The sequence below is a fragment of the Dipodomys ordii genome, unplaced genomic scaffold (assembly GCF_000151885.1).
Source record: "Dipodomys ordii isolate 6190 unplaced genomic scaffold, Dord_2.0 Scaffold71, whole genome shotgun sequence".
In the NCBI taxonomy this organism is placed as follows: Eukaryota; Metazoa; Chordata; class Mammalia; order Rodentia; family Heteromyidae; genus Dipodomys; species Dipodomys ordii.
The window spans coordinates 1,642,087-1,663,760 of NW_012267287.1; the positions used below are offsets into that span (position 1 = coordinate 1,642,087).

A 21,674-nucleotide genomic window follows, 5' to 3' on the forward strand; every position below is an offset into this window, starting at 1 on the left:
AAGACCAGAGACTGCCAGCTTCTCACAATCAACAGCCACAACCTGTTAGGACCACAAGCCTGGTGAGCCGAAGAACCACAGACAGCCTGGCAAAAAAATGAAAATCCTACCCAACTCCTTTCCACAGCTTTGTCCACTGTGGATGCACAGAGAAGGCTTGAGGACCCTGAGCATAGGAGCTGGCTGCCTCCTGTGAGCCCTGCGGCGATGCTGCAGTGCCCAGCCCACCGGGCAGCGTGGCACCCACGGGCCAGGGGCCAGCGGCATGGGAGAGCAGGAAGGGCAGGGATTGTGTCTCCAGGGTGAGGTTCTGATCTCCACTGGTGATTGATTGAGATCCTTTCTGTATGTGGGTACGAGTGACACCACCATCTCACCAGCTTCATTTGGCTTTGTCTAGAATAGTCTTCTAAGACCTCTGTGTTCCTCAATCAAAGCAGGCACCCCCCGAGAGAGGGGCACTGCCTCCCACTGCTGGGTGCTGTCTCAGAGCACCCTGGCAGCTCTTGTTGAGGGTCTCCACCACTCCTGGGTGGCCAAGGGTCCCTCATTCCCGAAGGCTCCCGCTGGCGGGTCATCTCACGTACTGCTTGGGACAGCAGGGACAGAACTGTTCTTTCTTAAAGAATAAATTTATTGAGTTCTCTCATGTGAGGATGATATAAACCATCAGAATAGTAACAAAAAAAATCAATCCAAATAAAAATCTTGAGAGACCACGTCTGAGTTAATATTGGTTAAGATGTTTTTAATCTCTCATTTTAAAATTTTCTTCTATAGGCATTTTTCTAATTAGTCAAGGAAAGGTTGGTGGCTGAACATTGGACGTGACTCGTCTATTCTGTTTCTGAAGCAGGGTCAAGATCTTCTTCTTCATTCACCACTGGGGGGCTCCCAGCCAGAGGCCAGTGGTCCCAACAGGCTGACGTTGGGTGGGCAGACACTGACCCCTGCAGGGCTGGGCACCGTGCCCCCGGACCCTGCCTGCTCGTGTGAGGCCTGCAGCGAGCGCAGGTATGTGCTATGTGAGCCATGCCACCCACGCTGGGCCAGGGTGTCTCCAGAGCATGTTGGGGTGGGATGGGAAATGGCTTTTCTGACAAAACGCAGCCACATTTGAACCAACCTGAGTATAGGGCTGAGAATCAAGGCTTGGCTGCTACAAGGGGAGCGACACAAGACAAGAAGTCCTTGCCATTGAGGGATGAATACTTAGGAAACTTGTCCTGAGAAAGTGAGAGAAGTCTTACTAGAATGTAACAGAAACGGTGGTAGTGATGGCGGTTGCGGAGAGGTGAAGAGGGAGAAGCGGACCTGACAGGGCTTTGTACCCAACCTGGGAAAGAAGCCAGTGGGCACACAGGAGGGAAAGCCACAGGCTCCGGAGCACCTTGCAGGTGGACACTTGCCCTAACTGCTGGTTTCTGTGTTGTGTCACAGAGACATCTCAGCAGAGACGGACCGGGAGCCACAGCAGCTGCAGAACTACTGGTCGGAAGTACGCTACATGGTCCGATGCATATATCGCCAGGCAGGGACCCCGCTGGCAGATGACCAGGACCAGACTTTGGTACCTGACAAGGAGGGAGTGAAGGAGCTCGTGGATAGGTACACGTTACCCCTGTGTGTTTTTCCCTGTCCAGGTCCTTGCCTCTTCCGCCACCTGTGGATTTCCTTTTAGGTCCTGAGTGAAGCTGGGCTGGGCTCACTCGGCCCAGGATGTGGTGCAGGTCTTTAGCAGACAGCTGGGAAAAATGAGCCTTGTGGGTAAAACATAGAAAGGTCTCCTGATGAAGCATAAAACGTTTCTGTCATTTCCTTGTGTTAAAACTGACAATGCCTCCTGGTGTCTCTGCTGTACAAAGGTGATGCCAAACACTCTTGAATTTACCAGCCCAGGGAGAAAGGCTGAGCGCCCACATTACTGAGATGTGAGTTCTGGCAGCTTGGGAAGGTGCCTGCAGCCTGGCGGTGTGGGGCGGGGCAGGGCGGGCTGGGCCGAGGAGCTGGGTATACTGAGTAGCTGCCCACCCAGAAGTAGCTCCCACCCTGCATCTCTTCAGTGTTTACTACAGCTTGTACCATTCTTTCCCCCTGATGTTTGAAATGTTCAAAATAAAACGACAAATTTGAGCTGGACATTTCATGGGTTGATTCTCATTTTGGTTTCTTTCTGCCTCACATTTTGAATGCATTCTTTGGGGATCTTATAAACTCTTGTTTATAAGATCTACTGTACAGTAGATTTTATCAGGCATTTAAGGAGATGAGTTATAGTTAGCATCATTCAGAGTTTGACCTCACACACTCGTGGTGTCTGAGGTGTTTCAGATGGCGTGCCTTTTTTAGTAGATAGGTTTCCTCATGAGTGTGGGAAATGTACATACTCATGACTTCTCACATTATTGGTGCTATGTCTTGGATTCCATAGAGTAAAATTTAGCACAGTATTGATGTCCCAGTATATGACTGAACTTCTGCAACATCTTCCATATATTCCTGGCTCATTTCATGTTTGTAATAGATTTTCATAAATTTATAAAATACAAAAATGGACAAAGAGGGGCTGGGAAGGTGGCTCAGTGGTAGAGTGCTTGCCTTGCATGCATGAGGCCCTGGGTTCAATTCCTCAGCACCACATAAGCAGAAAAAGCTTGAATTGGTGCTGTGGCTCAAGTGGTAAGAGAGCCAGCTTTGAGCTGAAGAGCTGAGGGACAGCGCCCAGGCCTAGAGTTCAAGCTCCACAACTGACCCCCCAAAAAAGGACAAAGATACTAAGAATTGTGTCTAACCTCCCCACACTGAACTAAAGATAAGTTATCCAGTGGTTTTGATTTTTTTAAACATCAGTTAGTTGTATAAAGAGATTTCATTTTGATATGCCTATATATTCATCCCATTTGCTTTGATCAGACTTAGCGTACCACCAGCACCACTACCACCATCCCTTGGCCACGCTCCTCCTCCCCTCTTCCTGCTTCCTAGAATCTTCCATTGGTCCTGTGAGTCTGGTTGTTGCCATGTCATTTGACTTGTCTGTGGCTCTCCTTACGCAAATAGGAGACATTCTGTGAGTGTTTTCTATTGCTGGGCACGATGAGCATGTCTGTAATCATAGCATATGGGAAATGGAGACAGAAAGATCATGAGTTCAAGGCCAGCTTGGAATATATAGTGAGTTGAAGACCAGATTGAGCTATATAACTACACCTTATCTAAATTACACCAAGGGTGGGGATGTAGCTCTGGCCTCACATGAAAATGACCCTAGGTTTAAGGCTCGACACTGTAAAAAAGCAAAACAAGATTACTTTGGTAAAATATACCAACCATAGTGGGAATCTTACCAACTTAGGTTATTTTTCTAATTGAATTTTATGTAAGATTTGACGTTTCGTTGTAAAAGTTTAGTCTGTCTTCATCTTTTGCAGTCTAATTAGTGTGGTTGTTTAAAAATGAAATGGCAATTTATGTACTTCTCTTTTGACCTAACATGGCACCCACAAGGACCCAGTAAGCCCAAGAAATAAGCTTAGTACATTTTATGGTTTGTTTCTAACAGGAGCCACACTCAACTGGGTCCCCCTGGTGGCACGTTAGGATGGACGCTTTGGTGTTTTTTCAGTGGTCCTAGGCTTCCATCTAGAGGATCTCAGAAGTACACAGTTAAAAGCAGTGATGATAACTTTAGCCAGAATATAATGCTGAATACTTCAGAACAAGTTTTTTTTAGAGTGGATCATCTCCCTGGTTGTGGTAGTGCATGCCTGTAATCACTTCTTTATAGAAGGCTGAGCAAGATAGGAGGCTCAAGAGTTTGAGGCCCCTGCCTGGGCTCCAGTGGCTCACGCCTGTAATCCTATTTACTCAGGAGGCTGAGATCTAAGGATCGAGGTTCAAAGCCAGCCCTGGCAGGAACATCCATGAAATTCTTTTTTTTTGGGGGGTGGGTCTGGTCGTGGGGCCTGAACTCTGGGCCTGGGCTCTGTCCCTCAGCTCTTCAGCTCAAGGCTAGTGCTCTACCACTTGAGCCACAGCACCACTTCCGGCTTTTTTCTTATGTGGTGCTGAGGAATTGAACCCAGGGCCTCATGCATGCAAGCCACCTTCCCAGCCCCTCCATGAAATTCTTTTTTTGTTTTGTTTTGTTTTTTTGGGTCGTGGGTCCTGAACTCTGGGCCTGGGCGCTGTCCCTCAGCTCTTCAGCTCAAGGCGAGCGCTCTACCACTTGAGCCACAGCGCCACTTCCAGCTTTTTTTTTTCTTTTTGCTTATGTGGTGCTGAGGAATCGAACCCAGGGCCTCAGGCATGCAAGGCAAGCGCTCTACCACTGAGCCACCTTCCCAGCCCATCCATGAAATTCTTATCTGCAGTAAACCACCAGAAAACTGGAAGTGGTGCTGTAGCTCAAGTGATAGTGTTCTAGCCTTGAGGTGAAGAGCTAAGAGACAGCGCCCAGGCCCAGAGTTCAACCTCCACAACCAAACCGACCCCCCCCCAAAAAAAGTTTGAATAAAAAGATCATCTCCCTGTTTGGAAAGAAATTAATGACAATGTTGGCTGTCATTGTGATTAGTGGTTTGGGAATGTATTTTTCCCCCTGTTCTTCAGTTTACTATAGTTTATCATTTCTTGTTAGAATTATTTTATTTTTTGGGGGGGGTTCCGGTCGTGGGGCCTGAACTCTGGGCCTGGACACTGTCCCTCAGCTCTTCAGCTCAAAGCTAGCACTCTACCACTTGAACCACAGCACCACTTCCAGCTTTTTTCTTTTTGCTTATATGGTGCTGAGGAATCGAACCCAGGGCCTCATGCGTGCAAGGCAAGCGCTCTACCACTGAGCCACGTTCCTAGCCCCTGTTGGAATAATTTTAAAACAACATAAATTATGTCTGAAACTTCCTCTGATTATAAAAATAATAGAAACCCATTTGTATTCTGTCCTGAGTTTCTAGAAAGAAGGAAACTGCAGTCTGTCTCAGCCAGGTGTTACTTCTGTAGGGTAGGTCAGTCAGTCACACTTGAGCCTTCCCAGAGAATCCTCATCAGTCCTGCCAGTCATTAATGGTGTGTGGTTGGGGCCCGGGTTGATTCCTTTGCATAAACAGCACTCCATGGAGGAATTGCTCAGGGCAAAGTAGATTGTGTGAACTCCTGACGATGCTCTGTGTCTGCATTCTTCATCGTGAGGGGAATATTGGGGACCCTTGCAGGTGGTCATGAAGGTGACAGTAGGTAACCACCTCCAGAACGCCTTAGGGAAGGTGCCCACTGACATTAGACCACCCGATACAGCTCCATTACGTGAAAAGCCACATCTAAGCGGTGGCTCTCTCTGCAGGCTCTGTGAGCGGGACCCCTACCAGCTGTACCAGCGGTTGGAGCAGCAAGCCCGGGAGTATGTGTTGGAAATGAAGGTCCGCCTGCTCCGGCACCTGTCAGCCGCTGCGAAGGCAAAGGCCACTTCCGGCCTGCAAGGCCCGCCACAAGCACATCACTTTGTCTCCCTCCTCCTGGAGGAGTACGGGGCCCTCTGCCAGGCCGCACGCTCCATCAGCACCTTCCTCGGCACTCTGGTGAGTGTGGTAGAGGAACATGGCAGGTGGTTGCATTGTCACATGCTCTGTACACTGTCAGACTCCTTCCTCCACAGGACCGCTTGGGGACCTTGCCAGCCAGTGGAAGCATTGAAGGGATTGATATCTGGATGAGATGACACAGAAATACTGAGGCCTGGGGAGCAAAGCATGGGGCCAGGCAGCAGTGAAGAGAGCTCCCATTAATAGAGAGAACAAAGAAAAGTCCTTTGTATTTTGGGGTGTTAATGCTGTTGTGCATGTGAGGCCTGTAGAGAGTGACCTGAGTTCCTGTGCATGTGCACACCCCTCCTAGGTATATGTCCAGTAGCCCAACACAGGACAGGGACAGGCCTTTGGAAGCCACCCTGGCCCTTGCAGGGACCACACCGTTCTAGCAAAGGACTCAGGTGTGCCTCTGACCTCCTCAGAAAGTCAGTCCTACCTTGATGGAGAAGGCACGGCATAGCAATACGGGTATCTGCCTTTCGGAAGCTTTCTTAACACCCTAGGCAAAAGTTGTAGCAAGATACCGCCACAAAAACAAAGTAAAATAGAAAAGACTAGGGCAGTAGCTCCAGTGGTAGAGTGCTTGCCTAGCATTCCAAGGCCTTGGGTACAATCTCCAGCACCAAAGAAAAGGATTGTCTGGTTTGGTTTGGTTTGGTCTTTTTTAGATAAAAGGGTTATAAAAAATATGAGACATAAATTGAAGAGGTCCCTCACTGGGTGAGAATTTAAGAAGGGAATTAGAGGGCTGATGCTAGTGACTCACATCTGTAATCCTAGATATTCAAAAGGCTGAGATCTAAGAATCAGAGTTCAAAGCCAGCCTGGGCAAGAAAGTCCCTGAGACTCTTTATCTCCAATTAAACACCAAGAAAGCTGGAAGTGGAGCTGTGGCTAAAGTGGTAGCATGCTAGCCTTAAGCAAAAAAGCTCAGGGACAGCACACAGGCCCTGAGTTCAAGCCCCAGGACTGCCACTAAAAAAAGAAGGAAATTGGATTGATAGAGAAGATGGTTGAAATATCAGAATACTATGGTCCAGAAGACATGGAGTACTGGTGCAGTGATGTCATGACCACTGTACTCCTAAGATATCATCTGAAGACACTCATGAGTTCTCTTGAATTTCTCAGGAAATTCTGCCACTGCCAGAATGCCACGAGTGGAGGGGGCAATTAAATTAGTACCTTGGCATCAAGTGATTTGTATGCACTAAAACGATTTAAAATGTAGAGCTTCTATTACATTTTGGAAGCCTAACTGCAAAGAAATGACAGTCAAATACATTGTTTCCTGTCCTCTGTCCCTCCTTCATCCATCGGTGTGCACACCTTCGCCCTTCTTCATGTGCGGCTCCTGTAGGAGCAGGAGTGGTGGCCTGCTGTGTGCTTGGCCCTGGGAGGGCGCAGAGACGGCTCACAAGCCCCATGTTCTGGGACTGTGCAGAGGCCGCATAGGAGATCCTGCTGGGAAATTTCTCCTCTTTACCAGTTCATCTTTTGTTTGTCTTTTGTCCCCTTAACTAGGAAAACGAACACTTGAGAAAGTTCCAGGTGACCTGGGAACTGCATAATAAACATCTGTTTGAAAATCTGGTCTTTTCAGAGCCACTTCTCCAGAGCAGCTTGCCAGCACTGGTGTCGCAGATCAGGTATTCAGTGTTGACTTGTGTGTCCTGATGTGTGGCCTCCCAGGCTTTCCTGTAATGTGTGTGACTGCAGACTGCTGGAGGTTTCTTCAGGAAAAACAATGGGGCCTAATGAAAGAAAGTTGGGCAGAAAGCTCAAACCTAAGGATAACAATACAGTTGAGCTTGTAAGTAGTGACTGTAAGCGCTGCTAAAATCTCATAAATGCAGGAAGGCCACAGTGGGTGCAGCGTTGGTCACTCACTGCAGCTTCAGTGTAAATGGTAACCTCTCACCGGGCTGCGTGCCTGGACCCCCGCCACAGGTGAGAATCTGCAGAGCAGGAACAGGTGACAACTTAGCACTGCTGCTCCATGGTTTTCCACCTGTCACGGGGGTCTCTACAATGTAGGTCCCATGACAAGGAAAGTGTCATGCTTTACCATGCCCAGAGTCACTTCTTGGTCAGGGGTTGTCCCTGGGAGTTGATGGGAGGTAGATGAGAACACAGCTCAGAGCTTCGGGCTTCACTGTGCAATGCCTCTGTCACAGAGGTCTCTCCATGCCTTAGCTCTTTCTCTCTATTCACCCTTGGGTTGCTCCTCCTGGAGGAAGACCAAGACAAGTGTTTAATATTGGGAATTTGCTGGGGGTAAGTGAGGGAATGCAGGCTGGGCATGTGTTTATCCTGGGGTCACCGTGTTCAGTTAGTAAGCACCCCCTTTGTGTGATGTTTCTCAGCAAAGCCTAGTTACACATGAGCTACCACAGCTCTGTAAGTTGGGTTTTTTTGTTGTTTTGGGGTTTTTTTTGTTTTTTGTTTTGTCGGTCGTGGGGCTTGAACTCTGGGCCTGGGCACTGTCCCTCAGCTCTTCAGCTCTACCGCTTGAGCCACAGTGCCACTTCCGGTTTTCTAGTGGTTTATTGGAGATAAGAGTCCCACAGACTTTCCTGCATGGACTGGCTTTGAACCTCGATCCTCAGTTCTCAGCCTCCTGAGTAGCTAGGATGACAGGCGCGAGCCACCTGCTCCCGACTTATAGTTGGGTTTTGTTTCTCATTTGTTTCTCATATATAAACACGTTCCCATATTGTAAATGTACCCTAATAGCAGCCACCACCTTTATTTGGCCATATTGAAATACTAGAGCACAACCTCCCATCCACATCTCGGGGGAGAATGACCTGAGAATCTGTTGGATGAGAGAGACTGGCACTAAAAGGACTGGGCAGAATTGTGCAGTGATAGCATGGCACTTGTGGATTTCAGCTTGGCCCTTGTAGTGTTGTTTTATCCTGCTCTCTGGCCCCTCTGGCTTCTGCGTTCACTGTTCTAAGCATTGAGTATGCTTGGGAGTCTTCCTCATCCGGTTTCTACCACTCCCCAACAGTCCTTGGAGCTTTGATTATGGTGTGTGGTGGGACCTGAACTCAGTGCTATCCTTGAACTTTACCACTTGAGCCACAGCTTCCACTTCTGGCTTTTTTTTGGTGGCAGATTAGTGATAAGAGCTTCATGGACTTTGCTGCTTGGACTGGCTTTGAACCTTGCTCCTCAGATCTCAGCCTCCTGAGTTGCTCATAGGCGTGAGCCACCGGCACCCACCATGACTTTGTGTTTTGAGTCCTCATTATCCATTTACCTTCTCGATTCCCCACCTCTGAATCCTGCTCTGGGGAGCCGTCTTCAACTTATAAGCTTTGGGGATTACTTCAAATTCAGATCGTTACAGAAGATGGGAATCGTCACAGTTCAAGGCAGAGAGCCAGTGTGGTGGTTCATGTCTGTGATACAGGGTGTGATTATGGGAGACTGTAGGTAGAAGGGTCATGGTCTGATGCCAGCCCTGAACAAAGAAATGCATTTTCCTGCCTGAAAAACAACTCAAACCAAGGAGGACCTGGGAATATGGTCCAGGTGTTAAGAGTGCATGCCTACGCAAGCGTGAGGCCCTGAGTTCATAACAGTATAAGAAAACTTTTTTCTTTTTAGCAGCTTTATTGAGATAAAATGTATATACTGACGATCACTTAAATTTACAACACAATAGTTTTTTAATATTACATTCTAATTTGGGGGGGTAAAATACAACAAGAGTTGTCATTTTAAGTATATAATTCAAGCTCTGAGAATGTGGCTTAGGGGTAGAGTTCTTGTCTAGCATGCATGAAACCCTGGGTTTGATTCCTCAGTACCACTTACAAAGAAAAGGCCAGAAGTGGCTCAAGAGTGCTAGCCTTGAGCAAAAGAAGTTCCAGGACTGGCAAATAATAATAATAATAACAATAATTCATAGAGGTATAATGCATTATGCATTAGTTAACATGCACAGCTGTCATCATGTATTTCTAAACCTGTTCTTTTTGGTGGTATTAGGGTTTGAATTCAGAGCTTCCATGTTTACTAGCCAGGTGCTCTACCACTTGACCCATGCCCTGGCTCTTTTTACTTTCATTATTCTTTTAAATAGGTTCTTGCTTTGTGTCCAGTCTGGTCTGGACCATGATCCTTGTATTTATACTTTTTGCACGGTTGAGATAGTAGGTGCACATAGCTTTTTATTAGTTGAGAAAGGAGTCTTACTAACCTTTGCATAGGCTATCTTCAAACCTTCAGTTTCTCAAATCCTTCCAACTTCTGCCTCCCAAGTAGCTAGGATTACATGCAGGAGCCCGGCTCTGGAGCTTTTTTTTTTTTTTTCTCCTAACAGAAACTCTGTACTCAATGAATAGTAACTCCTGTCACCCCACCCCATCTTCTGGTCCCATCTTGCCATCACTACCCTATTTTTTCTGTCTGCTTATTAAGGAGTTTCACTGTTTGTCCTGTAGAAGTGCCGCCATTGGTCCAGGTCCTGCACTGGCATGCTTACTAAATATATTGCCAGAGCAGTCTCCAGGACACCACCACCCCCCCCAATCACTGCTGCTTTCCTGTGGCCTGAAATAATCTGTGTCTGTAACTTGGAATAAAGGTGAGCTTGCTTGCTTGCTTGCTTCTGGTAGGAAGGAGGAGGAGCACATATATAGAGAGATTTGGTGAACTGTATAGAAACAGTTTTGCATCAAAACTAGAAGTAGGTCATGTGCAGAGCAGTAGAAGAAAATCTGTTTCACAGCTCATGAAAGGGCCTAGGGCTGTTTGCACACTCAGCGCAGTCTGAGTAGAGCCGTGTCTTGAGCTGCAGGGCATCCTCTCAGCCACTGTGCCTAGATGCTGTGCTTCCCGTTTTCTGGACGGTTTCCCCAACAACTTCTGCCACATGTGTTGGTAGCTTCAGCAGCCTGGAGTTTGAATTCCCCTTTATTCAGTGTTCACAAGCCTGGTCCACCCCAGGGTCGAACCCGGGTAAAAGGGCAAAGAGCCATTTCTGTCCATTTGCATCTATGACAAGGGTTCAGTTTAAGTGGATTTGTTATTTTTTTCTATTATAAAACAATCTGGTTGTTACTAAAAATAAAATATGAAAATAAAACAATGAAGAGAGTGGTAAGGGCTCTGTAAGCACATTTGATGTTTCTTACATATTTTCCCTTTGGTTACACATATACACACACATACTTTTATATGCTCTGAAGTCATAAATTTCTTAACATGGGCATTTTTTAACCGGTGTACATGTGTTATAATTGTAACATTGCAAGTATGCCAATATGTAGCCCTACACATAGTCTTTGTGCTCTTTATAAATGTTACCTTTGATTCTCAAGAGTCTTTGCCAAGATAACTTTGTTACAGTTTGTAATGTATTTGTGATATGTTGGTGCATGAAAGAAGAGGTTTTTCTGATCTCCTGACCTGCCTTTGAGCGGCCACCTTCACCCCAGGCTTCCCTTCCCTACCTCACCCCGCCCCCCTCCTCCTCAAAACCTTTATTTACATATTTTCCCAAGAGTGTTCATCTTTTTTTTTTCCCTTTTAGTTGTATAGCTATCTTTATATTGTTAGGAATGATACAAGAATGTTAAAAGTTTTAATTCTTTTATTTTCATGTTTTATACTGGGATTGAACCCTGGGCCTTACTTCTCCTAGGCAAGTGCTCTGCCATTTGAGCTATGCCCTCAGCCATTTGGTGGTTTTTGGTTGGTTGGTTGGTTGGTTGGATATGGGGCTTGAATTCTGAGCCTGGGCACAGCTCAAGACTAGCACTCTACCACTTGAGCCACAGTGCTCTTTTCAGTTTTCTGGTAGTTTATTTGAGATAAGAGTTTCTCGGCTTTTCCTGCTCCAGCTGGCTTGATCCTCAGATTTCAGCCTCTTGAGTTGCTAGGATTATAGGCGTGAGCTACTGGCGCCTGGCCTTTGAGGGAGTTTTTTGTTGTTGGTTTTCTTTTTTTTTCCTTTTTTTTTTTGTATCACTTTAGGAAAGTTCTTTAACCAGGCCCAAGCTTTGGTTTCTTTATCTGCACAATGGGAACTATAGTACATAAAGTTATTACAAAAGGACTCAATTACAGAACATACGGGAAAGCATTTCGCAAATTGTAAGTTTTCAATAAATGGGTTATTAATTTTGTGCATATTTTAGCAAGTTTTTAAAGTTATGGAAATATAGGATGTTACTTATATTCACTCAAAATGAAGTGCTTTAAAAGTATAATGTGATGCCCTGAAACCAACAGAGGTCACCTATTCAACGAAAACTGATTATTTAAAATACCTTGGTAGAAGCCAGGTGCCGAGGCTGAATCTATAATCCTTGTTATTTGGGAGACTGAGATCTAAGGATCTTATTTACCAGTCAGCCCAGGCAGACTAACCCATGAGACTCTTCGATTAATGAGCAAAAAAAACCATAACTGAAACCCCATCACACACACACACACACCACACACGCACGCACACACGCACACGCACAGGGGTTAGGAATGTGACACATAGTAGGGTACCTGCCTAGCATTGCCAGCCACTGTTCAGTATGTGCCTGCTTCAGAACTAGGCCAGGTGAAGATGAAGAAAGTGTATGTTATACTTTGCTGCATCACAGTGTCTCGCAGCAACCCCATGAGATAAGTCTTTATTCCTTAAGATACAGAAGCAGCTCTCGGCTACCAAAGGTAAGCCACAGAACAGGAATAGTGTTTGCTGCCAATGTCAGCAAGCATGGACATGAAGTTCTGGCCAATGTGGCTGTGAGGCTTTCCACACCGAAGGGTCAGACAGAGTTTGGTCAAGTTGTAGAACTCCCTGGTCACTGCAGTCCTCCGAAATTGCCTCTGCACCTCAGGGTTTGATGCTGGAGCCCACAACCAACCGGCCTCCCTCCAAGCGCTCTCCTTGTTTGGTTTTCTACACAGGGTCTCCCTAACTTTTTAATGGGCTGGTCTTGAACTCATTCTCCCACGTAGGTGGGATTATAGGTGGATACAACTATATCCAGCTTATGTGTGTAACTTTTGTTTCTCATGTTATCTCATTTTCCATCTTACCATCTTTTTCTTTTGTACTATTTTTTGGCTGTACTAGTGGTTGGACTCAGGCCCTGTGCTTGCTAGACAGATTCTCTACCACTTGGGCCACACTCTAGCCTTTTCTGCTTTCATTATTTCTGCAAGAGGAGCTCACATTTTGTGTGGGCTAGCCTGGACTGCAGTCCTCCTATTGAAGCTTCCTGCATAGCTGGGGTGGCCAGCACCTAACTTCTGTCTGTCTGTCTGTCCTCTCTCCTAACCTCCTTCCATTCTACCCTGCTCCCTCGCACCCAGATATATTATGTGAAATTGTCTGGGGTGCCTTGAATATGTACTGTTAGTACTTCACAGCAGCCCTGCAGTGGTGTGCCACAACATCCTTGTGTTTGGAGCTGGGAGGTGAGCTGACCGAGCAGCAAGAAGCACACCTATGCTTTCAGTGTGGGAGTCTTGGTGACAGGCCCTCTCCCTCCTAGGCTAGGGACCACCACACACGACACCTGCAATGAGGACACGTATAGCGCCTTGCTGCAGAGGTACCAGCGCTCTGAGGAGGAGCTGCGCAGAGTTGCTGAGGAATGGCTAGAGTGCCAGAAGAGGATAGACGCCTATGTGGGTGAGCAGGTGAGTGATGGGCCTAAGGTTGCAGCAGATCCCACAGAGCCCCTCCCCCCGCCCCGCCCCGGCCGGGGCCCTGCTCACTGGGCAGCAAAGAATGGCAGCACCACAAACAGCCTGCTCCTCGCTGCCACTTGCATAGACTGTCACATCCTCAAATGGGAGCCTTAGAGACATTGAGAAGCCATCAGGCCAGGTAATTCTAGGGAAAAGTTTGCTGAACACTATGCTTCCCAGAGCCCATTTTTCACCCATGCAGAACCGTCTAGAAATGGAGCATGGGCGCCTACATGGATGCGTGGGAGAGGGGCAGGTTGGGAGGTAGGCCATGCCTGTGGAGACGTGTCTAACGCCTTGGTATGTGAGGGGCTACAGCCTTAGAGTGACAGCACGTTGTTCTTTGATTAGACGTCCTCTGCCACTCACCCCTGGCCTCCCAGCTTTCTAGAAGGTCATCAAGAAGAACACTCAACATGGCTGTGTGTGTGTGTGTGTGTGTGTGTGTGTGTGTGTGCGCGTGTGTGTCTGTGTGTGTCTGTGTGTGTGTGTGTGTGTGTGTGTGTGTTTTGCCAGTCATGGGGCCTGAACTCTGGGCCTGGGCGCTGTCCCTCAGCTCTTCAGCTCAAGGCTAGCACTCTACCACTTGACCCACAGCGCCACTTCCAGCTTTTTCTGCTTATGTGGTGCTGAGGAATCAAACCCAGGGCCTCATGCATGCAAGGCAAGCACTCTTCCACTGAGCCACCTTCCCAGCCCCCATGGCTGTATTTTAAAGGTCATGGTGGTACGAGGAATAAAAAGGAGAAGTGCCAGTGTTCTGGACTGTGCTTATGAGACTACAAGATTAGGGCTGTGGTTCTAGATACAGGTGTGTGCTAATCCCATATGTGTCTTGCGATCAGTCATTTGAATGTTGCTGTCCCCTGTCAGAGTGCTGAGCAGGTGAGAAGAGGGCAGGGCCTGGCATGGGCCTGCCTCTCTCAGGTTTTAGCTCCCACAGCTGGTAACTGCCTTCTGCAGCAATTGTCTCACTGTGGCCACGGGCACTGGTGAAAAATGACCCCTTCTCTAGAACTAGGGACAGCCTGTCTTTCTGTGGTCTTTGTTGTTCTGCTTTTAACATTTGTCACATTATGGAATTGGGTGCTGTTGAGCCTGTCCTAGGGCCAGTGGCCTCAAGAAATTTGGTATGCTCCTGGGCCACGCTTTCCTCTTCCTTAATCCCACACATGTAGCACATCGGGGCTTCAGAACTGGGCTGCATGTCTGAGCGGCTCCCTTCCACATGGTGCTTGGCAGAGAGAAGTTGCTTGGTGTTGTCTTTAGACTGAGTGTGTCCCTAAATCATGTTTTGTCTGCCTGTGGAACCAGAGCCTTCTTCCCTGGTTGTGGCCTGTCATTGATCATGAGTCCTTGACTCAGCTGCTGTGGGAAGAGGGCACTTTCCAAGCTGTTTAACAGATGGCAGTATGGCACACATTGGAGCAAATCTGATGGTAGGAAGCTCTACTTGTGGCTTGTCTGGGTAAGGATAGCCAGACAGGCAGAATTTGGGTAGTTCTTCTGTCTGTAGCCGCCGCTACGCTTGTGCAGAAGGTCTCAAGCCTCCAAAGCCAGCAGTGCACTCACAGTGTCCACATTGTTTTATTTTACAGTAATAGGGATTAAGCCTAGGGCCCTCTGCTTGATAGCAAGCATGCTGTTACTTGAGCCATACTTCTGGCCCCTGTGTTTGTAATTGTCTATATTGTATTTTACCCTAGCTGACCTCAAACTCAAGATCCCCCTGCCTCTGCTTCTCAGGTAGCTGGGAGTCTACACGTGTCACTTTGCTCAGTGTAGAACCTGCCTTTCATGTGAGAAAAGCACTTACGGGACAGGTTTGATAAGGGGGTAAGCTGTTGAAAGGAATACCTGGCCAGCACACTTGAGCATTGTGCTTGTGTTTGGTTGAAAGATGATATTTCTTGTGTATATCATTTCTGCCATGTAAAGAAAATCTGAAAATGTTCTGGTTGCTATTACTGACATGTTTTGTTTTTACATTCCTTTTCTAGATGACAATGAAAACTAAGCAGCGTACACTAACAGAAGATTGGGAGATATTTAAGCAAAGGCGATTTATTGAAGAACAGGTAAGGTTGTCCACAGGATAGGCAATTAAAGGAAATCCACCCTACTCTGCACAGAGCCGATGGCACCTCAGCGTGCAGTTGTGCTCCGTGTGACAGACACCTTTTGAGGAACACATGGGCATTTTTTGCCAGGGGTTAGGCACTGAAAGACAGTGATTTTTAACCTCAAAGTACACTAACTCACATTCTGTTCTTCCCATACTCGTCAAGGAAAAGGCACATTTACATGCCTTGGTTCCGAGTGTCCTTGAGTTAGGCAGCTGTTGCTCAGAGCTCCCCTGCTCCCCTACAGGGCACGCAGTATCTCCAGCATACACACCACAAGGCTAAGGATGTGCCTGAGATCCCAGAGCTGGGAGTCAGTCCAGCTTCTCAGGTGGCACGCGGGGCCTGCCTCCAGCAGGACTGCTGTCCCAGCAGCTCTGCACCTTCTGCGGGCAGGGCTTTGACAGAGCCTACCAGTCACCTTCCCATGACTGGCCTCCTGACCCTCCACTTTGTTTTGAAACTTACCAGAAGCCAGACGCTTGAAGCTCATGCCTGTCATCCTAGCTGCTCAGGAGGCTGAGATCTGAGGATTGCAGTTCAAAGCCAGCCCAGGCAGGAAAGTCCGTGAGACTCTTTATCTACAATAAACCACTCAGAAAACCGGAAGTGGCGCTGTGGCTCAAGTGGTAGAGCGCTCGCCTTGAGCTGAAGAGCTGAGGGACAGCGCCCAGGCCCAGAGTTCAAGCCCTATGACCGACAAAAAAAAAAAAAAGAAAGAAACTTACCAGATTTCTCGTTGATGTGCCGTGCACACTCCTGCCCCTGCTCTGACCTTTATGGTCTACTTTGTGAGTCTCAGTCCCTGGTGGTTTCCTGCCTTCCTCCATGCTCACTTTGTGCTCTATTTTTTTCCTTCCTTTCTCCCTTCCTCTGCCCCTTTCTTTTGTGTTTGATGTTAAGGATCAAATCCAGGGCCTTGCTTGTTGAAGCAATTGCTCTGCCTCTAAGCTATATCCTGAGCTTGTTCTATCCTGTTGAGTGGCGGCATTTCTAGTTATCACTTGTCTCAATTCCAAGGCTGGCCCAGATTTCCTTCTCTTTGAAATGTAGATGCCTCCTAGTCAGTGGGAAGTGAGTGCCTCTTTCTGAGTTCAGCCTTTCCTCCTTGAACACATCTCCATTCCCACAGCCCTCTTTCTTGTGCTTCACAAGTCCTGGGCACACAGTAGGAGTTTAGAGATTGGGTATGTGCCGCGTCCCTGCTGTCAGATGTCTGTGGTGTGGGCACACAGTACACTTGCTGGAGCTTCTGGGCCCAGTGTGACTCAGCCCTGGCTTCTGACTCCAGGGTAGCAAGCTACTCCTGCTCCTCTCTGCCTGAGGATTGGGCCCATTGGTTTCTATGTGAGCATGGCTTATATTACTGTTGTTACCCACAGACAGGAAAGTAGCACACAAAATTAAGCCGCTGTTTAATACTCTCCTCTAGTTAACTAATAAGAAAGTGGTCCCTGGCGAGAGCAGCTTCACAGACACCGTGAGGCACGCGCTGTCATCCCGGCTGGGCCTGCCCGACTGTCCCAACTGCAGCTACAGGAGAAGGTGAGCTGGGCGGCTGCCTGCCGCCCTAAACCAGGCCGAGGACACGGTGGCCCGCGCGCTGGCTTTCTTGGTAACTGTCCTTAATTCCCAATCAGATGTGCTTGTGATGACTGCAGCCTGTCACACATCCTCACTTGTGGTATCATGGACCCCCCGGTCACTGATGACATCCACATTCACCAGCTACCACTGCAAGTGGACTCTGCTCCCGACTATCTCTCTGAGACGCGCCCACCGAGCACGTCCTCCGCCAGCTCAGGGTCAGGCTCCAGCTCTCCCATCACAGTTGAGCACCATCCCAGACTCATCCTCACAGACAATGGCTCTGCACCAACTTTGTAAGTCGTGACTCTGTAACAGTACCCAATAATAAGAAGTACAGACTCAGTAATGTCTATAGAAATATGAGCATCGTTGTAGTGCTTTTCATTAAAAAAAAGACCTTTCATGGATTTAAGCATCTTCTAAAACATGAAATAGTAAACCTAAACTTGACAATATTTTATTACCTTAAAACTGATAAATTATTAAATGCCAGTACAGAAAAAAATAAACACACACAACAAACACATGTTGGTATGCAGGGAAGTGTCTGCTCATTCTGCCGGAGCGGGGCCCCACTGCTCATCGCCTCATTGTCAGCCCTGTGCTCATGCTGCTCCATGCCTTGCTAAGAGCTCAGCCCATCGCTTTAGCAAGCAGGTGAAGGTTTGTTCTCTGTGTTCCACATCTTTAAGGCGAGGGATTTGTGCGCTCTCACTGACCCACATTGCAGGTGTCTGCTCCTAGATACCTTCAGCATGTGGCCTTACCATTTGCAGACTTTGTATGCTGACTTTTGGCTGGGTTACACATAGATGTGTGTGGTTTCCTAAACATGCTTAAGTTTCTGTTGCACATGTGTTCTTGTGTTATTTACTGTGCAGTCAGTAGGAGCCCTGGAGAGGTGCCCAAATAGGAGAGGTTTGATACCCTGTTCTCAGACTTAATGGATATGATGCTTTCAATGTTTGGACTTGTTCACAAACCCCATTTTTTTCTTACTAATTTAAGGTGCTGTCAGTAGAGCTTATGGCCTTGTACATGAGAGGCAAACAGTACTGCTGAACCATACCCAAGCCCTAAACTCAGAATCCTTCGAAAGGGCCGGTCAGAATTCCATGACTCTTCATTGAAGAATATCAGCCTGCCCTGTAGCCTTAAAAGTGCTGTTCCTAGCCGGGTGCCAGTGGCTCACACCTGTAATCCTAGCTACTCAGAAGGCTGAGATCTGAGGATCACAGTTCAAAGCCAGCTCAGGCAGGAAAGTCCGTGAAACTCTTATCTCCAATAAACCACTAGAAAACTGGAAGTGGTAGAGTGCTAGCCTTGAGCTGAAGAGCGCAGGGACAGCGCCCAGGCCCAGAGTTCAAGCCCCACGACCGACCAAAAAAAAAAAAAGTGCTGTTCCTGGGTTGAGTGTTGAGGTTAGGATTTGTGATATGTTATCCCATTTCCTATGGAGACAGGGAAATTCACCATGTAAAGTCAGAATCCACATTGGACAAATTCAGGCTCAGACTGCTTGCTCATTGCTGCTGTGGCTGCCGACAAATGTCAGCCGTGGGGCTCTGGTGAGTGTTGCATGACGGAGCCTCTCACCTGGGCCAGGACCACTCCCTGCTGGCTGGGCAGCCTGGTCGGGCCTCCAGGCCTTTGGGCCTTGGGCAGCTTGTGATTTGTGTGAAGATGTCCAGTGTGGTCCTTGGCTTGCATTGTCTCTCCCACGCTGACTTTACCTGGGGAGGGAGCGCGGGTGGCTTCACTCCGTGCTCCACCCTCTGGTGGACCTTCGTCAGGTCAGCCACAGCTGAGCAGCCACTTTGTTCAGAACAGAACCCTGGCTTCCCCAGCAGCGCAGCTGCACCAGTGGCAGCACTACAGGAGGGGGGTGACTATCGCCCTGTGCCCAGGCAGCCTGGTACCCTGCATGAACAGGTGCTGTTCGTCTTCCTTCAGTAAGCTCCAGGGTTTGACATAGCACAACTGGTTGATGCTTGTCTCCTTAAAAAGAGAGAGGGCAACTGAATGTGGTAATCCTGAGCACCCTTTGCTGGTGAAGACTCTTTCTGGTCCTTGGAACTTTGGCCTCATAGAGGCCATTGTGTGCCTACGCGGATGCAACTCATGAGTGTGTTGGTGGAGCCTCATGTAGTTCTCCAGCACCAGGAAGTCATAGTTGTTTGTTTGTTTGTTTTGCCAGTCCTGGGGCTTGTGAACTCAGGGCCTGGGCACTGACCCTGAGCCAGCACTTTACCACTTGAGCCACAGCTCTACTTCTAGTTTTTTGGTGGTTATTTGGAAAGAAGATGGAGTATCTTGACCATGATCCTCAGTTCTCAGCCTCCTGAGTAGCTAGGGTTACAAGCATGAGCCATCAGCATTTGACTAAGAAGTCACATAGTTGTTTTTTGTTTGTTTGTTTTGTTATTTTGCCTGTCCTGGGGCTTGAATTCAGGGCCTGGGCACTGTCCCAGAGCTTCTTTTGCTCAAGGCTAGCGCTCTACTACTTGAGTCACAGCGCCACTTCCACCTTTTTCTGTGTATGTGGTGCTGAGGAATTGAACCCAGGGCTTCATGCATGTTAGGCAAGCACTCTACCACTAAGCCACGTTCCCAGCCCAGAAGTCACATTGTTAAGTGACCCTCATAAACAAAAGCCATGAGTTTGATTCTTTTAAGATTAACTATTTCACCAGGCCCTAACAGCTGATACCTGTAATCCTAGGTACTCAGGCTGAGATCTAAGGATCATAGTTGGAAGTCAGCCTGGCAGAAAAGTTTGTGAGACTCTTATCTCCAATTAAGTATCCTTCCTACCTCCCACCTTCTCCTCTCCCCCAAAAAGTTGGAAGTGGAACTGTGGCTCAAGTGGTAGAACATTAGTCTTGAGCAATAGAGCTCAGAGACAGCGCCCAGGTTCTGAGTTCAAGTTCCAGGACTGGCAAAAAAAAAAAAAAATTAACTGTAGAGACCAGAGGTTGTTCTCTGTACCCTTTAATTTTACTTAAAGATTGCATCCTGCTTCCGAGTGGTAGCAGAGCTGTGTGCAGGGAATTACAGGTGAGAGTACAGGTCTGACGATGTGTTTGTGGTTTCACTATTTGTTATTCTTCCCGGCGTGTTTTTGGTTCCGGTGACTTAGAGGTGTTAAGCAGCAGGAATGGCACTTTACCCAGTGCTCTCTTAGAGAAGGGGGACTCAGCACGTGGTTCCTCATGGCCCTCCCTAGCCAAGGGCTTCGTGGTGACGTCTCTGCTTGCCTCAGTTGTAGTGATGATGAAGATGTCGCACCGTTGTCAGCAAAGTTTGCTGACATCTACCCATTGAGCAACTACGATGACACTGAGGTGGTGGCCAACATGAATGGGGTCCACAGCGAGATGGATGGCGGTGGGGAAAACCTGGCCCTGAAAGATGAGGTATGGGTTCATAGTGACAGCGTGGTCTGATGGTTAACTTTGACATCGTTCTGCTTTGAAGCATTAGCTACACAAGGCTGTCTTTAAAGTCTCCTCAGGTAAGCAGCACTAGTAGCAGCTCTTCAGAAGCTGGTGATGAAGAAGCAGATGGTGAGAGTAGTGGGGAGCCCCCAGGAGCCCCAAAAGAAGATGGAACCCTAGGAAGTGGAAGCCCCAGGGCCGAGGAGAGGAGAGGGGACACCCCGCCCCCGTCCTACCCAGCTCAGCAGGTATGTGTCCTGCGTCCAGTCGTCTGTTTACCAAGAGTCTGTGTGTGTGTTTCCCTTTTCTTTTTTTTTTCTGTTGGCCATGGGGCTTGAACCCAGGGCTGGGCGCTGTTCCTGAGCTTTATTGCTTAAGGTGAGCGCTCTACCACTTTGAGCCACAGCCGTCACTACCAGTTTTCTGCAGGTTCATTGGAGATGACAATCTCACAGACTTTCCTGCCTGGGCTGACTTTGAACCACGATCCTCAGATCTCAGCCTCCTTGGCAGTTAGGATGACAGGCGTGAGCCACCGGCACCCGGCTGTGTCTTGTGGTATCTTCAGACTAGAACTAGAGATAAATAAGCCATACTTAGAAAATATGACCCCCCACTCTAGTTTTGTTTCTCTCGCTTAAATCTGTGATGATCTGTCCTGACTTCAACGCTGCCCTGCTCCATGGTGAGTGTCGGGGTTTGTCTGTGTGTCTCCTGTGTGGAGCCAAGGAGGTTTGGTGCTTCTGTAATTAAGCTTTTTTTTTTTTTTTTTTTTGTCGGTCATGGGACCTGAACTCTGGGCCTGGGCACTGTCCCTCAGTTCTGCTCAAGGCTAGCGCCCTACCACTTGAGCCACAGCGCCACTTCCTGGTGCTTTTGTTGAGATCGGGGTCTGCCTATGAAGCCCAGGCTAGCTTTGAGTTTGTCACCCTTCTGCTCCCACCTCTCCAGTGTGGTATCTGTAATTTGCACCACCAGGCCCAGTTCAGGAGATATTTTATTGGTTGGTTGCTGAGGTTTGAACACAGCATCTCCCTCTGTCTCAAACCACAATCTTCCCTATCTCAGCTTCCCAAGTAAGCTAAGAAAGACTGCAGGCGCCCAGCTCCTAGTTCCCGCTCCAGTGCACAAGGGACCTAGATCAGTAGGGGCACCTCGGCAGATGTACAGCTGGTGAATGATCCTCTCTTTGTAGCCTTTCTCAGACTCAATCTAGTTCCTCCCCC

At 48.0% G+C, this 21,674-nt stretch overlaps 1 protein-coding gene across 1 annotated transcript in view; it reads left to right on the plus strand.

Annotated features, from left to right (window-relative positions):
• Fam193a (family with sequence similarity 193, member A) overlaps window positions 1–21,674 on the plus strand; it is a 71,526-nt gene that overhangs the window by 16,823 nt on the left and 33,029 nt on the right. The window contains exons 2-11 of the mRNA XM_013023878.1: window positions 854–1,014; window positions 1,441–1,608; window positions 5,342–5,576; window positions 7,110–7,234; window positions 13,100–13,247; window positions 15,299–15,376; window positions 16,854–16,966; window positions 17,062–17,304; window positions 20,274–20,427; window positions 20,517–20,696. Coding sequence (XP_012879332.1) covers window positions 854–1,014; window positions 1,441–1,608; window positions 5,342–5,576; window positions 7,110–7,234; window positions 13,100–13,247; window positions 15,299–15,376; window positions 16,854–16,966; window positions 17,062–17,304; window positions 20,274–20,427; window positions 20,517–20,696 — 1,605 coding nt within the window. The remainder of the gene's footprint in view (window positions 1–853; window positions 1,015–1,440; window positions 1,609–5,341; window positions 5,577–7,109; window positions 7,235–13,099; window positions 13,248–15,298; window positions 15,377–16,853; window positions 16,967–17,061; window positions 17,305–20,273; window positions 20,428–20,516; window positions 20,697–21,674) is intronic.